Raw genomic sequence first — 14,159 nt, 5'->3', positions numbered from 1 at the left:
TCTGCCACTACCATCATCACCAGCAGCGCTGCTTCTTGATGTTGTGGTCGGGAATACGCATGCGCCCGGCATTGGAATTACTGCACTGGCAAGAATAAGTTGGACCTCGTTTGTCTTCACTAAAAGAAAAATACACATAACATAAGTATGGCAGTGTTCAGAAAGAGAAGAATGGGGTGTTTTTGCGTCTGGTTGCTCCCTCTTGTAGTGACTGTGGTGTGCGCTCAAAGGTAAGTGAGAGAGTCGAAGGATGCTTCACTCATTTGTTCTTAGTGTGACTGTTACAGACGGCATGGAAAATACTTGGGCACTTCATGGTCCAAGAATGTCTCGTATTGAAATCTGATGTGCACCCTTTCTCTCTTTTTTTCTTCCATAGTGTCGGTGACCCTAGCAATATGTCTTTGGTTAAAGAAACGGTGGATAGACTGTTGAAAGGTTATGATATACGATTGAGGCCAGATTTCGGAGGTAAATGAACTCGCATTATAACCAACTATGTTCGAGTTTGCTCCTTGTCAGCCCGTATAATAGTACAGTGTTGAAATGGCTACGTAGCCTAATCCAAGATAACAAAATTGTCTTTGCAATTTCGGAAAGTAAAAGAGACGTTTAATATCGGCGTCTTCCACAGTCTATGGCATGTTATATGATACAGTCGAACAAAATGTGTCAAAAAAAAACCCAGAGTAGCGACATAATAGGATAACACATTAGCGATGTGGTTGAAGGATGAATGTGGACGATAAAATAGATCCAGCTCATTTATTTGAATGAAAGACCTCTACAGTAAAAAATAAAATAAAAAAAATAAAAAAGAAGGTGGCTGTCAACCCCCAGTGCACGTCTGTTGGAATTTTAAACAAATGTTGCCCATTCTTGTATATATTCATGTTCCAATTTAGGTGTTCACTGCGACGGAAAACATGTTTAGGTCTAGGTGATTTAATGTCAACAACTTTTAGGGGAATTACCAGCACTTTTACCGCAGCTCAGCGCGTCTAATCCCATCCGGAATGAACACTGTAAACTATTATCCGGCTGACAACAGCTAAATTCACAAGTGTTAATCTGTGTTTTCATCACTTACATTATTAAACGTTTCTCTTAAAATATGTCAGTGAATCATACAGGCTGAACCTGAGGTACAGTATCTGTTGCTTATCGTTATTTTGATCTATTCTAGGTCCTCCTGTTGGAGTAGGAATGAATATAGACATAGCCAGCATAGACATGGTATCAGAAGTCAATATGGTAAGTAGGCCATTATCACCTAAACTTTGACAATGGGTGACCATTCTGGGCTAATGATCCCTGCTAAGCATAAACCTAGGAGGGGGGATACCCTCCCAAACTACCTGGGGAACCCCCCTCTTAATGCAGGTCTGTGTAAATGTGTATTTTCAACCTCTCTGTTTTGTTTTTTTTAATTGCCCAAGTCTCCACCCTGGTATTATTTCACACTGACATATATGTTGCTTCATGACAAATGTTTTAGACTGACTGTTATGGCTGGTGTATAATGCTTAACTAGAAATAGTGACAGTGGAAGAACCTGAGAGCTGTGGATATGGGAAGTGGAGATTATTGAGTTTTGCTTCATACAAGTGCGCCTCCTAGTGATGAAATGTTAGAACTGCACCTCAGTTTACAAGGAAACTCGAGGCTGCATTTTATCATCATGAAAGGTCACTCATGACACTGATACAGTTGACAAGGTGAGCAAAAAATGATATGCATGAGATTTTGATAGGTCTTCTGTAATTTTTTTGTAACATTGTTTCTTTCTGTGGTTGACCTGTTTATTTACTCTTACCTTTCACATAGTCTGCTGTTGCATTTGTTTTGGTGTTGCTAGCTGTGATATGAGTCATTTTGTGATCACAGGGAATGGTTACACACTGGAATATTTTTGGCAGCAGCACCCAAAGGCTGTTGCTCATGTTGTTATCTTTTGCTCCTGTAGACCATGTTGATGTGTAGAGATGAGATGAGAGAACAGATTATGTCTATTTGTATGTATTTACCCAGAAGACCTGCAAAACCTTTGGCACATACATGCGCGCACACACACACACACACACACACACACACACACACACACACACACACACACACACACACACACACACACACACACACACACACACACAACCACAATGCAGGTCTACAGAGCCCTCCACAGTGGCCTTGAATCCATAATTAAAGGCATGTTTTCCCTGTGTAACCGATGCAAGAGCTTGAAATCTGCCTTAAATTGTGTTTGTGCATTTGTGTGTCCATGCGAAAGAGTGCTTGCAAGTAGAGTATGTCGATTGTAAGTGTGGACATTGGATACATTTCCAGAAATTAGTTTTTTTTAATTGCTAAACAACAGTGGGCACAAAAAAATAAATAAAAAATTAACCCCACACACATGTGCATTTAGCACTTGCACAAAAAGACAAAACAGAAATCTTGTGCATTTACACGTAGCACTTGTAAAAACAAACAAATCTTATGAGTTTGCCACTTGTGTACAGTAAGCCCAAAATAAAGTACAAAAATATACAAATAAGTGCATTACTCAGCCACAGAATCATGTCTCTGTACTGGGTCAGGCCACAGGACTTCCTCCACATCACAGGCCACATTTTGTCTGGCCAGGCAACGGGAAAAAAAAAAAAAAGAACCCTGGCATGCCGTATCCAGGCTTGGCATGCCTACACACCTATGTCACCACAGGCAAATCCCATGGCTTGCAGGAGATTTACCCTGGTGTAAGGTTGGCGTTCATATACCTTCCACCGCCATGAGGAGAAGAATTCCTCAATGGGGTTTAGGAAAGGGGAGTACGGTGGAAGGCAAAGATTGATACAACCTTGGTTCATATTGAACCACTCTCTAACCTGGAGGGCTCTGTGAAAACTCACATTGTCCCAAACAACAACATAGATGGGATGCTCATCCTGCTGCCCTAACAGAGCATCTCGCATGTGATTGAGGAAAATGAAGACCTGGTGAGTGTGTAGGGCCCCAGGTTGGCATGATGGTGTACAACCCCAGGATTGCTGATAGCAGCACAAAATGTGACATTGCCACCACGCTGCCCAGGAACACCAACAATGGCCCGATGGCCAATCATAAAACGGCCTCTCCTTCTCTTGGTGAGATATATTGGTTAGATTGTACATACTGGAATCTTTGCTTTTTGACTGTGTCTGAGTTGCGATCAAAGGGCACTCTGTATAGCGGTTTCATGCGCAGTCTGTTGCGCTTGAGGACACGATCAACAGTAGAGAGGCTGACACTGTTGATACCCTCAAAATTTACATGGTCCTCAATGATCTTCTGCTGAATTTCACTCAGTTTAATGGCATTGTTCTCACGGACCATATCAACAATTTGGGTCTCTTGGTGTGGGGAGAATATACCTGTCCTCCCACCCCCATGTGTTTTATGTTTTTCAAATTCTACAAAAAGAGAACATGGAGTTACAAAAAAATATACATGGAATACTAGGCCTACAAACAGTTAGACCAACCCTCCATTACAATACTACAGTACATTGGTACAGTGATGTACTGAAACATATTTACTTACAGTATACTGTGGTACAGTATATAATATGTCATACAGTAATTGCAGTCAACATTTACATACTGTACTATAATGTCAAAAAAAAGGTAATTACCTGTTCTCTTCTCTAAATCTTCAGATTATGGTGGACACAGTGAATCTACTGATGTTTGGTTGTACCCTTTGTCCAGCCTCCCTCATGCTCATACCATGGACAAGAACATGGTCAATCACAGTAGCTCTGATTTCATCAGATATTACTGTTCTTTGTCTTCACTGACCACCTCGACCTCCTCAACATGAACTCTTCCTCTCAGATTTCTATCCATTGTAGGGCCTCACAAACCAGTACTCTCTGAACTGGCTTATATGTTCCCTCACACCATTAGCCACAAGTGTGATCAATTTGAGTTGTTGTGTTCAAGTGGTGACACCTGTGCTTTAATTGTGTTTGACTTTTGTCACCTGTGCTCACCATTATGCAGCACGGGTGCATCACAATGAAAATGTGTTGGCAAGTTGTGTCTAAACAGGTGAAAAGTGCTTATGGTTTTGCCAAAAGAGTGATTGATTCAATCAGTGGGTTCAGGCAATTGAGCATTTGGTTCAGACAATAGGGTTTAGTGTTTTAGCAATTGAGAAAAACTGTAACTGGACATAATGGTGTCTTTGCTCTTTTACCTGTTTCTCTCAAACGGTAGAGTGTATAATTGTTTCATTCTTATTTGGTGTTTGTATAAAAAAAGCCTTTCAGAGCTTTCTCTATATAAATACCATATATGTTCACTAACTATTCTAAAACAAGACACCTGTTTAGGCTTTCAGCTAAAATTGCAGTCAGCAGTGTTTGATAGGCACCAGACTGAAATCTATTCTGTTTTGAATATGTGGTTAACAGTTTTCACAGCAGTGTGTTAGCATTTGAACCAAGTGATGTAAATCTACAGTGCTGTGCACATTGTGGTTAAAGTCATGGGATAAGTGTGCAGAGTTTTGAAAACTGTGTTCAAGCAATGAAAAACGAACTAGAGTTTGGTCCACATGAACTGCTGCTGTGCAGACTGTAGTTAGAGTTTTGCACATGTGACTCCAGTTGTGCCCACTGTCGTTTAGCAATCGAAAAAAAAAACTGGAAATACTTAAGTATTATGTAAAATGTCATTTGTATCTACATCCTAATCACCTAATGCATAAGATACATTTCATCCAATGTATGTACGTATAGCTTTTCTAAGCAGAAAGGAAAGTAGTGATTTTGTTATAGTAAATTACTACACAATTGTGTATAGGCAACAAATAATATGATAACAATAATAGTAGATATTTGGGGTATTGGATCTTTTTAGATACCATGGAGCAGAGAGTTAAATCTAAAAGACAGTGATAAAAGAGGTCACAAGCAAGATGACAAAACATAATGATATACAGTAGTACATGTCTTACGACTGAGCCAACAGGACACTCCAAAGTTTGTTGTGCTTTGTTTATTATTTCCTCTGCTATCATCTCCTCTGGGCTACAACTTTCTGGAAAAAAAGAGTAGAATATATCCCAGCTGTATTACTCCTAACCAGAAGTGCATCAGGGCCGGGGCTTATATCCACACACACCCACACACATGGCCAAAGAAAAGAAAACCCACTTTCCATCCAAACACACAAAGTCAGTGCTGCACAGCTCTTTTGATCATCCTATTCCTTTGTCAGCTTTTGCCCACTAAACACCCTCTAATGTGAAAGGGGAGTCATTACCACCTAACCCATTGGACTCTCATGAAAATAAGAGGCCACATGTGTGCGTAATGGTTTCGGCATCTTTGATCTGCTCCCCTTCCTATAAATGTAACCACTTTCCAGGATAGCAGCTGGTGTAGAAGCACTTTCCTTTCTTCCATTTCCTCTCCCCCATCTGGCTTTCTGTCTGCCACTTATTTTGGTGTGGGGATAGAGCCACCCTGTGTCTTTTCTTTAGAGAGCAGATGAGAAACAGGGTTGAGGATAATGGAGATATGTCACTGAGGGATGTATCCAGCAGTGTCCTATTAGCCATTATGGCAGAGCGGGAGACCCATGCTTTGTTATTAAAAATATATTCTTCTATCAGCCACCACTGCTCTCTGTTGAATGCCTTGCATTAAAAGGAGAGACTTGAACGTGTGATAACATAGTGTATATATTTGATTTCTCTAGAGGAGCCATTCAAATAAGGAACTGCAAAGAGGTTTGTCTTAAACCATCTGTTTTAGCAATGTCTTACCAATGTCACAGAGCAGAGCCCCATTTAGAAACAACACAGGCCTTTAGCTCACTTTAGATGAGTCACCAAACTAAGTAAGCTTTCAAATGTGAGTGGCCCAGAGGACATGAAGTCCTCTCCAGTATTTTGTCGTGTAAGCAGTTCTAATGACCCAAAACCCCCATCCTACCTTTTCTTAGTTACAGACAAGCCTCTAGAACATGTTAGCAACCGATGACTGTTAAGATGTTTTACGAGTAAAACTGTTCAACAACAGCTGGCTTTACTGAGTCATATACCATGTACAAAACTACATTACATGTCACTTAGGCCCGGAGCGAGACATCGAATGAGGAGGCTGTGGCTAGTGTTCATTATATATCCATGAAAGGTCACTTGTTCCTGGGTGTCAGGGCCAAAGTGCCAAGCCTTCGAGGGAAAAAAAGGGATAGGATATGATTGTGTAAGAGCTAGGAGTCAAAATTGTCACCTCTGTATGTATGTGACAGAGAGAGAGACAAAGATAGATAGGAGAGAAAGCTCTTACATTAACAATTGGAGAGCCAGAAGCGGTGCTGGTGTTGGAGAGAAGGTCATGTACCTAGTGCTGCTGAGGGTTCATTCTGCATGACTCAGAGGTGGACGTAAGGAGAGGGACACACACTGAATACCAATATCATGTTAGACATTCAACCCAAGGCAAGTGGCTTAGCACGCCTTAATTCATGCACTGGTCAAAGGAAGAACAGAAAATAGGTACAGTAGGCATATGGAAGAGTTGGTTGGTTTCTTTATTTGTCCTTCCTCCCAGCAATTCTCCTTTGTGCTCTTTCTTCCACTGCCATTTAAGTCTCAATATTTGCTCTTGGTTGAGCTCCTGAGCACTTCAATCCTAAGCCAACAGCTTTCACAGGGGAAGAAATACTCATGTCTGAGGATGAACTAAAGTTCTTCTCCTCCAAAAGGCAGAAATACCATTATTAATGCACATAAAGGTCAAGAGGAGCTTATTGAGTGTTGGAGAAGGACTGGAATTCAGAGCCCCCCATTTCTGTACCCAGTAATTTCAACATCTCATCAGAATATATCTCTGATGGGATGTTGTTGGCTTCAAGAAAAAAAGATCATTGCTTGCTATTTGATGAAAGGAAAGGAAGGTTCTGGAAGCACTTCTCCGCTGTTGCATATTGTCATGTCCGGACCTGAGAGCTTTAAAATGATATTAAGTCTGCATCTGTAGTTGTATCTATATCTATTTCATAGCAGTCTTCAATATCCTATTGCTGATGTGGGCAGAATTGTAAATTGATGAGCAGTAGACATCAGCCAAAATAGTTAGTCGTATGATTTAAATAGATTTTCATGGCACAGATTTAAACATGTTATGCCCAGTTTATAATAGCAATGGTGAGGAAAATATCCCCTTAATCAGCTCATTATAATGCAAATGATACAAGATGGATGATATAATTAATCTTTGAAGATGATGGATGCAACTTAATATTGTGTTCTTGAAAGGATACAGTGACATTATTGTCTCTTTTGTCTGGCCGGGTTTCACCAAAATTGTGCACAAGGGTTGATCATTGCAGTCTTTGTCAGTACTCAAATTATGTCTAAACTCCTGCTCCTTGATGGTTGCATAGTATTTAATGAGAGTGCTGTGGCAATATGTGAAGATTCACACAGTGAAACACATCCCAATTGTGGGGAGAAATGAATACACTCCAAAGTTTTGTCCTATTGTAAAACTTAAAATGATCTCCACACTCAAGATCATAACAAGTTAATGAGCAAAAAGGGACTGACCTTGGTCCCCAGATGTGATCCTGGGTGATATAGCATAGGCAACTACAGTTTAAGATATTATTGTAATCCACAGAGCTGTAGATGGTTGGTTTGGGTATTGTTGAGCACACATAGAAGCTGCAAACACAAATGAGAACACTAAAACAGTTTGCTTTGGAAATGTGCAACAGTTAATCATACCAATCACATTCTTGAGTTGGCTGTAAAGGGTAATCACAGTACTCAAAACTGCTACATTAAGTTGTAGTTACTGTAGTCCTTTGGAGTGACTATTGCTTTGTCTCTTTTCTTAGTCACAGTCTATTTTAAGCCTGCTACCATATAGGGCAGAAATGGACATACTTGTACAGTTAGGATGTCTCTAGTGTGAATGTACACTCTCTCTCTCTCTGTCTTTCATGTACATACACACATTCACAAATCCTAATCCCTTGCTCTTCTCCAGTCATGCTACTTCATAAACTGGTATGTTAACCTCGAGCAAAAGTAGCTGTTTGACTTACGTAACAGACAGCAGAGACAAACTCAACTAGGGTTCAGCAAGGATTTGACTTGGTGTGGTAATGGAGAGAGCTGGAGCGAACATAATGCATGAAGAAAGCAAAGCTCTAATGATAACAGTATTGATTATCTTTCTTCACTGCTTAGGATAGATGATACATCAGTGTGACTTAAAACTTAAAATTTTCATTAAAAATCTGCTTGAATAGGATAGCAGTTGACTTATGGTGCAGTTCACTAAAGAAGGGACCTTATTAGATTTTTAATAACTGCATGTGGAAAGTTGAAGAAAACAATAGACAATTTAGGCATTAAGAACACAATTGCCATTTTTAAGATTAGATGACTGGTTAACCATATACTTCCTTTTAGCAGTGGCAATTTGATATAATCCCTATAATGACTCTCTGTCACTATGATGTAAAACAGTACACAGTAAAACAGTTACACAAGACCAATCTCACAATCTCAGAGGCGTTGACTGGATGCAAGCATGAATACTATTAACAACTTGTATCATATGTTGAAGTAACTTTTACACTTTAAGCATTATCGGATATATTATTTTCATTTGTTGCCACTTGTGGGCAGTAGAACAACCTGAAAATGCAACTTATTATCACCTACCAAAGTTGATATAGCAAATGTGTTAGCAAACAGTTGCCAAATTACACATCCGACAGACACAAAGCAACATTAGCATTCATTTGGAGTCCTGTTTCTGGCCACCCAATTAATGTAAATCCAATAATTACTCTTCCTTTAGCCCTGTTTTAAAATTCATCAAGTCCTGAGGGAAATATCGGTCTCCTTAGCTGCCAAATACTCCTCTATGTTCACCAGTGAGTCACTAACTGTGTCAGTTTGCAGTTTGGTGCTGGGTAGATGGTATCCACTGGGTTTATCAGAGTTTTTCTGCTGAAAACAGCTGCATGCTGATGCTTGAAAAAGGTTAGCTGGTAGTGGTGAGACTGAACCAAAATGTTTAATGTGGGCCATAGAACCATGATCTGTTTAGCTGAGGTAAAGTGCAGATTAGGGTGATCATTCTATGTGGGTACCTTGAACCTTGAGATAAAAAATGTTTATAGTAGGCTACAGCTTTAATCAGACTACTTAAGGACACAATATGTCGATTTCTTTCTACGTTTATTAAGTCCATTCTGAATGGATTGGAAATAGTTAAGTAAGCATTGTGAACAAGTTAGTGATTTGCCTATACCCACCAAGTCCTACTTGGCCACTGTGTGTACTGTATAGGTCATGTGAATAGAAGCACATTATATGGTGATATCCACCATGATTTAGTATATTTGGTAGGTTATGACGTGACTTTTTTTCTTATTGTAAATTAACCAAATGCTCTCTATGTAGTAGCTCTCCATTCCCTCAAAGTCTTCACTGCCTAATGCACAGATATGACCAATGCGTTATCTATAATTCCAGCTGCCCTGGGGGTCAGCAGAACAAATATCAGGTCTGATACTAATTATCTAGGTGACAGTAGTTTTTTTTACTCATATGCATTTATGGTAACATTTATGTTATGGACTGTCTATTTTAGTCCTTTATTTATTAGGCTTTGATTCTACATTCATCAACAGATTCAGCAAAAAAAGAGAAAAACATACTGTACACAGAAGCTGTATATATATTACTGTACAAATGAATACAGAAAATACAGAAAGCATGTGCAGAGGAAAGACACTAGGGATGTTGAAGGAAACGAAGGAGGAGTGGATGAATTGTGTGAGTGGAGTGCTGAAACAACCCATGCCCCAACTTGCATTATCCATGCTGGTAGGATTAGTTACATGTGCCTCCCTATAGAGTTTTAATAATCCATTTAGATTACACTGTGTGCCACTTAAATGCAGTAAAAGGACAGACATCAAGTGGGTTGTTTGTATACTGAAAAGAGGATGGTTTTGTCACGAGTGACATATTGGTAGGTGCTTACTCATTAGCAGAACCAATTAACTGGCAGTGGTTGCTGTGTTGCTGTGATGATGATGGTGATCAGTATGATAAAATGAAGAAGAAAAGAAGAGGACTTTTTTTTCTTCCACTTCATACAGAGGATGACGAACAAGCAAAGAAAACTAGGATAAATGTAAAAGCAACAACAAAGTGGCATTGTATAGCCCCCTCATATGAGAGGAACATTACACATTAGATCAGTGTGAACACTTGTCTCCTCCACTGGAATGCTGATAAGTTCAGGAAACAACATTCATTGCTCTTAGTATTTTGTTGTGTGTACTTCCTAGCACGTTTTCAATTCCTTGGTGTGAGTTCAACATTAAAAAATGTGAATGTACAAGAATGAGGTACAAGAATGAAATGTAGGAATGTTGTTTCAGCCTGTGAGTCAGACTCATGTCAAGTGTTATTACCTCCACCAAAGAGGTTATGTGTTTCGCTAACATTGTGCAATCGGGCATTTGTGCTGCATTCGTGTGTTTGGAATAATTGGAAAAAATAACGATCATTTTCCATGGCTCACCTGATCTGTTTACTTTGCTCTTCGTTGTCATGCAAATAATGGAAACAGCTATCAATGTGTTTTATAAATGGTCTGAGCAATAAAATACAACAGGTCTTCTTTGTAGCATCCATGTTGTTTCCACATTAACACTTAAAGCTCATGGAATACCGAAGTCGGAAGAACGACTTCCCAACTCAGGAAATGGCACCATCAAAGAGCATGTTTATGCACCATTAGCCTTGTTGAGTCTGCGCTCTCTGAGTGCCATTCTAGTTGTCAAAACAACACTAGGCAGTTGAACTGACTGTAACCTGCCTATTGGTAATATTTTCTATAATAATATAATAATATTCTGGAGCCACAACATAGGAGGCTTTTTCAATTAGTATATCTTATTGCTCTGTGCGGAATACCTCCATTGTTGTTCAAAAACTATTTAAACACGTAAATGAGCCACTCCGAGGGACATGTTTCTACATTACAATGAACATGAGTACTGCAGTTTTGAATATATCCCATACACTGTCCTGCTGCTGCAAATACTCACTAGGGCAACACATTTGTATTAAACTGCAGCTGAAAATAGTCCCCATGCACTATTTACTATGGTTTGAGTAGCATTTGCTAAACACTACAGTGCCCAGCTGTAATTATAATATATATATATATATATATATATATATATATATATTATATATGTCTTCACCCCTTTTGAAAAATGTACTCCTTCATTGAATGAATGAGCTTGGGGCTGGGTTTCACAGAAAAAAGTATTGGGAGATTAGAAAATATTAAAAAAAATGTTGAGTTTGGTCTTTTCCTGGAATATGTCAAATAGAAATAAATAGTAAAAACCCTAGCCTTATCCCTTAAGATAAATGACAATAAAAATTGGAAAATTTCCCTGAAGTAATAATGATCAGCCCAGATATAACAAAAGGTTGTGCAGAAACATGATACTAAAGTAGTCCCAAAATAGTGATCCTGACACAAATCAAATTAAGTATTTACTTACAACAGACAGGCTAACAGTTGGAAAAAAGTCAATCAGATATAGCAAACAAATAGGCAGTCAATCAAAAGGCAGGCAGGTGGCTATATATACTGTACATAGGTACAGACAGGGAAAACAGAACAGTAAGGCAACAAGACAACACACGCAGTCTAGCACAGTCTAACTGTGAGCTACCCTCAAAATGTACTGGAGCTATGTACAGATGAGGTGCAACTGGGTGAGAAAACAGGTAATAGTGGGGAGGAAATAGAGGCTGAGGAGGGAGGAGAGGTAGACGGAGCAGCTGTCGCCATGACAAGATTACCTCTGGTTTTTATGCAGTCAAAATCTCAGCAGCTGTGTGTACAAAGATGTCTGGGAAAATGGTGACTGAAGCGTTAGGCAGCCATTATTTCTTTTCTCACTGCAGATATCTCTTTAAATCTCATCAGTAGTCTGTACAACAGGTTTCTGCAGTTGCCCAAACATTGGCTTTTCATTCATTGAATACTCTTTAAATGTACTTTTCCTCCATCCAGCATAGTGTGCAGCCTTGCCACACTGTCTTTCTTATATTTCTATGTCCCTGGATTGTTTGCTTTGCTTCTTCAACTTAACTGTCTAACTTCATGTAGTTATTTATGATCCTTTATATTTTATCTAGTGCCACCAGCTGGGCAGAATTATTATGTATCCAGCAACTTTGGATTGGATTTTGGATGGATTGCCAGAAAATATAATACAGATGTTCATATTACCCACAGAATTAATTGTAATAACTTTATTGATCTAGCACCATCATCCGGTCACAATCTTTGGTTTACGATCAAATACCTGCAAAACAAATGACATTCCCATTAGTATTAGTTGTACTTTGTGTATAGTGCTAACTAGCAAGAATTAGCATGCTAACACACTTAACTAACATTGGGAACATTACCTGCTAGTATGTTATTGTCATTTCACTCAAGGCACCATTGCCTAAATACAGCCCCACAGAGGTGCTAGCGTGGCTTAATTTAGCACCCATGTGGGTTCTTTCCTCTAAAGGGAATTGTATAGACACCAAGGCTCTCAAGTTTTGAAGACAGGCAAGAGTGACATTCCTGCGTAAATGGGGGTGTTTCATTAATAATATTATTATTAGTGTTTTTTTTTGTTATTAATAATTGCTCAGACTTGCAGAAGAAAATATTTGATGATGCATAGGGTCTAGGGGTCCTCCCCCAGAAAAGTTTGAGCATTAAACACTTAATTTCCTGCATTCTGGTGAATTTGTATGCACCTATGTATTACTTTTTCTGAATCAATTTATGCTGGAAATATCATTATGTAAAGGGAAACATAATTACAATCCAAATATAAAAACACAATGGAATATATTGCAGTAAGGCTGTCAGGCTTTCTGTATAGCTTTCAGCTATTTATTTTCCTGTAGATTGGCTTTTCCATCATAAACCTGAAGCTGCACAGACAACGGAAGGCGTGCTGCTCATCTTTATTTTTACAGCGAGAGTGGACATTAAGTGACGCACACTTTTCAAAATATATCCGGGGCTGAAGCCCCGGCAAAATCGGCTGATGCCGCGTCTGCTCTGTGCTCAAAGTGATGCTAGGAGCTCCAGCTCTGTGGGTGAACGAAACTTTCCGGAAGACGTTGTAGGAGAATCACGTGAACAATTCCAGGATATGCTTTTTTTCATTGGTTGTTGCGTTAAATCTTACCCAGATACAATAGTGATATTTTCTGATTGGCTATTGTATAGCCCCTTTCTTTTTTTTGATTGGCTGATAAGTGGCAGGCTCGACTTAAGAAATCCAGGGGAGACACGCTTGATTCTTGCCGGTTCCATAGTGAGAGCGGCGCAGCCAGAAAAATTTTGGGCGCTGCGGCATATTAAATATATTATAAATAGTTTTTCCGTGTGAGAAATACAATGTGTGGCGGGAGCGCGTGACAAAAGACCAAAATGAGTGACTGTCACGCTCAATGCGTGACACTTGAGAGCCCTGAGACACAATGTAAAATGACAATGTGAGGATAACCAATTATATAACTGCAAATGTAGCTTTGATATGGGTGTAGTCTCACCTCTTAGTTATGCATGAAAAGCACTCTTCAACTTTTAAAGCTCACTGCATTAAGCTACAGTATACTAAGAACCATGAGGCAACATGTTGTTGTATGTGAGGTAATTCGTCATGTGTTTGATCAGGATCATCTGAACATATTACTTCTTTTTTAGTCTTGTTATGAAACTAAAATCTGGATATATTTCGAGCATAGCATTTAACATTGATAAATTAAGTGACAGGCACCGATCGCAGTACACACATGCACAGACATTGTTATAAAGCAAGAACGATGTACTGGTTAAATCATTAATGTTAGAGACACTGTTTAGTGCACAATTAATAACACAGCTCGGTTAAACTAGGTTACTAGTTAGGCATCTGATTCACTGTTGCCTGTGACAGTGAATGATGGGTTGGATGTTTATCCATCAGACATGCAGCTGAAGGTCTAACTGTTAAACAGCAGCATCTTGTTTTGTGGGCAGACTTGACAGCATA

General features: G+C 39.2%; 1 protein-coding gene across 1 annotated transcript in view; it reads left to right on the top strand.

Annotated features, from left to right (window-relative positions):
- LOC120544529 (gamma-aminobutyric acid receptor subunit beta-2) overlaps positions 1–14,159 on the top strand; it is a 72,129-nt gene continuing 57,970 nt past the window's right edge. Inside the window, exons 1-3 of the mRNA XM_039778347.1 lie at positions 1–230; positions 380–471; positions 1,187–1,254. Coding sequence (XP_039634281.1) covers positions 148–230; positions 380–471; positions 1,187–1,254 — 243 coding nt within the window. The 5' untranslated portion in view covers positions 1–147. The remainder of the gene's footprint in view (positions 231–379; positions 472–1,186; positions 1,255–14,159) is intronic.

This window comes from Perca fluviatilis, chromosome 16, assembly GCF_010015445.1.
Source record: "Perca fluviatilis chromosome 16, GENO_Pfluv_1.0, whole genome shotgun sequence".
Taxonomy (NCBI): Eukaryota; Metazoa; Chordata; class Actinopteri; order Perciformes; family Percidae; genus Perca; species Perca fluviatilis.
Note: the sequence above shows the minus strand (reverse complement) of the source record. Positions and strands in the feature narration are given on the sequence as shown.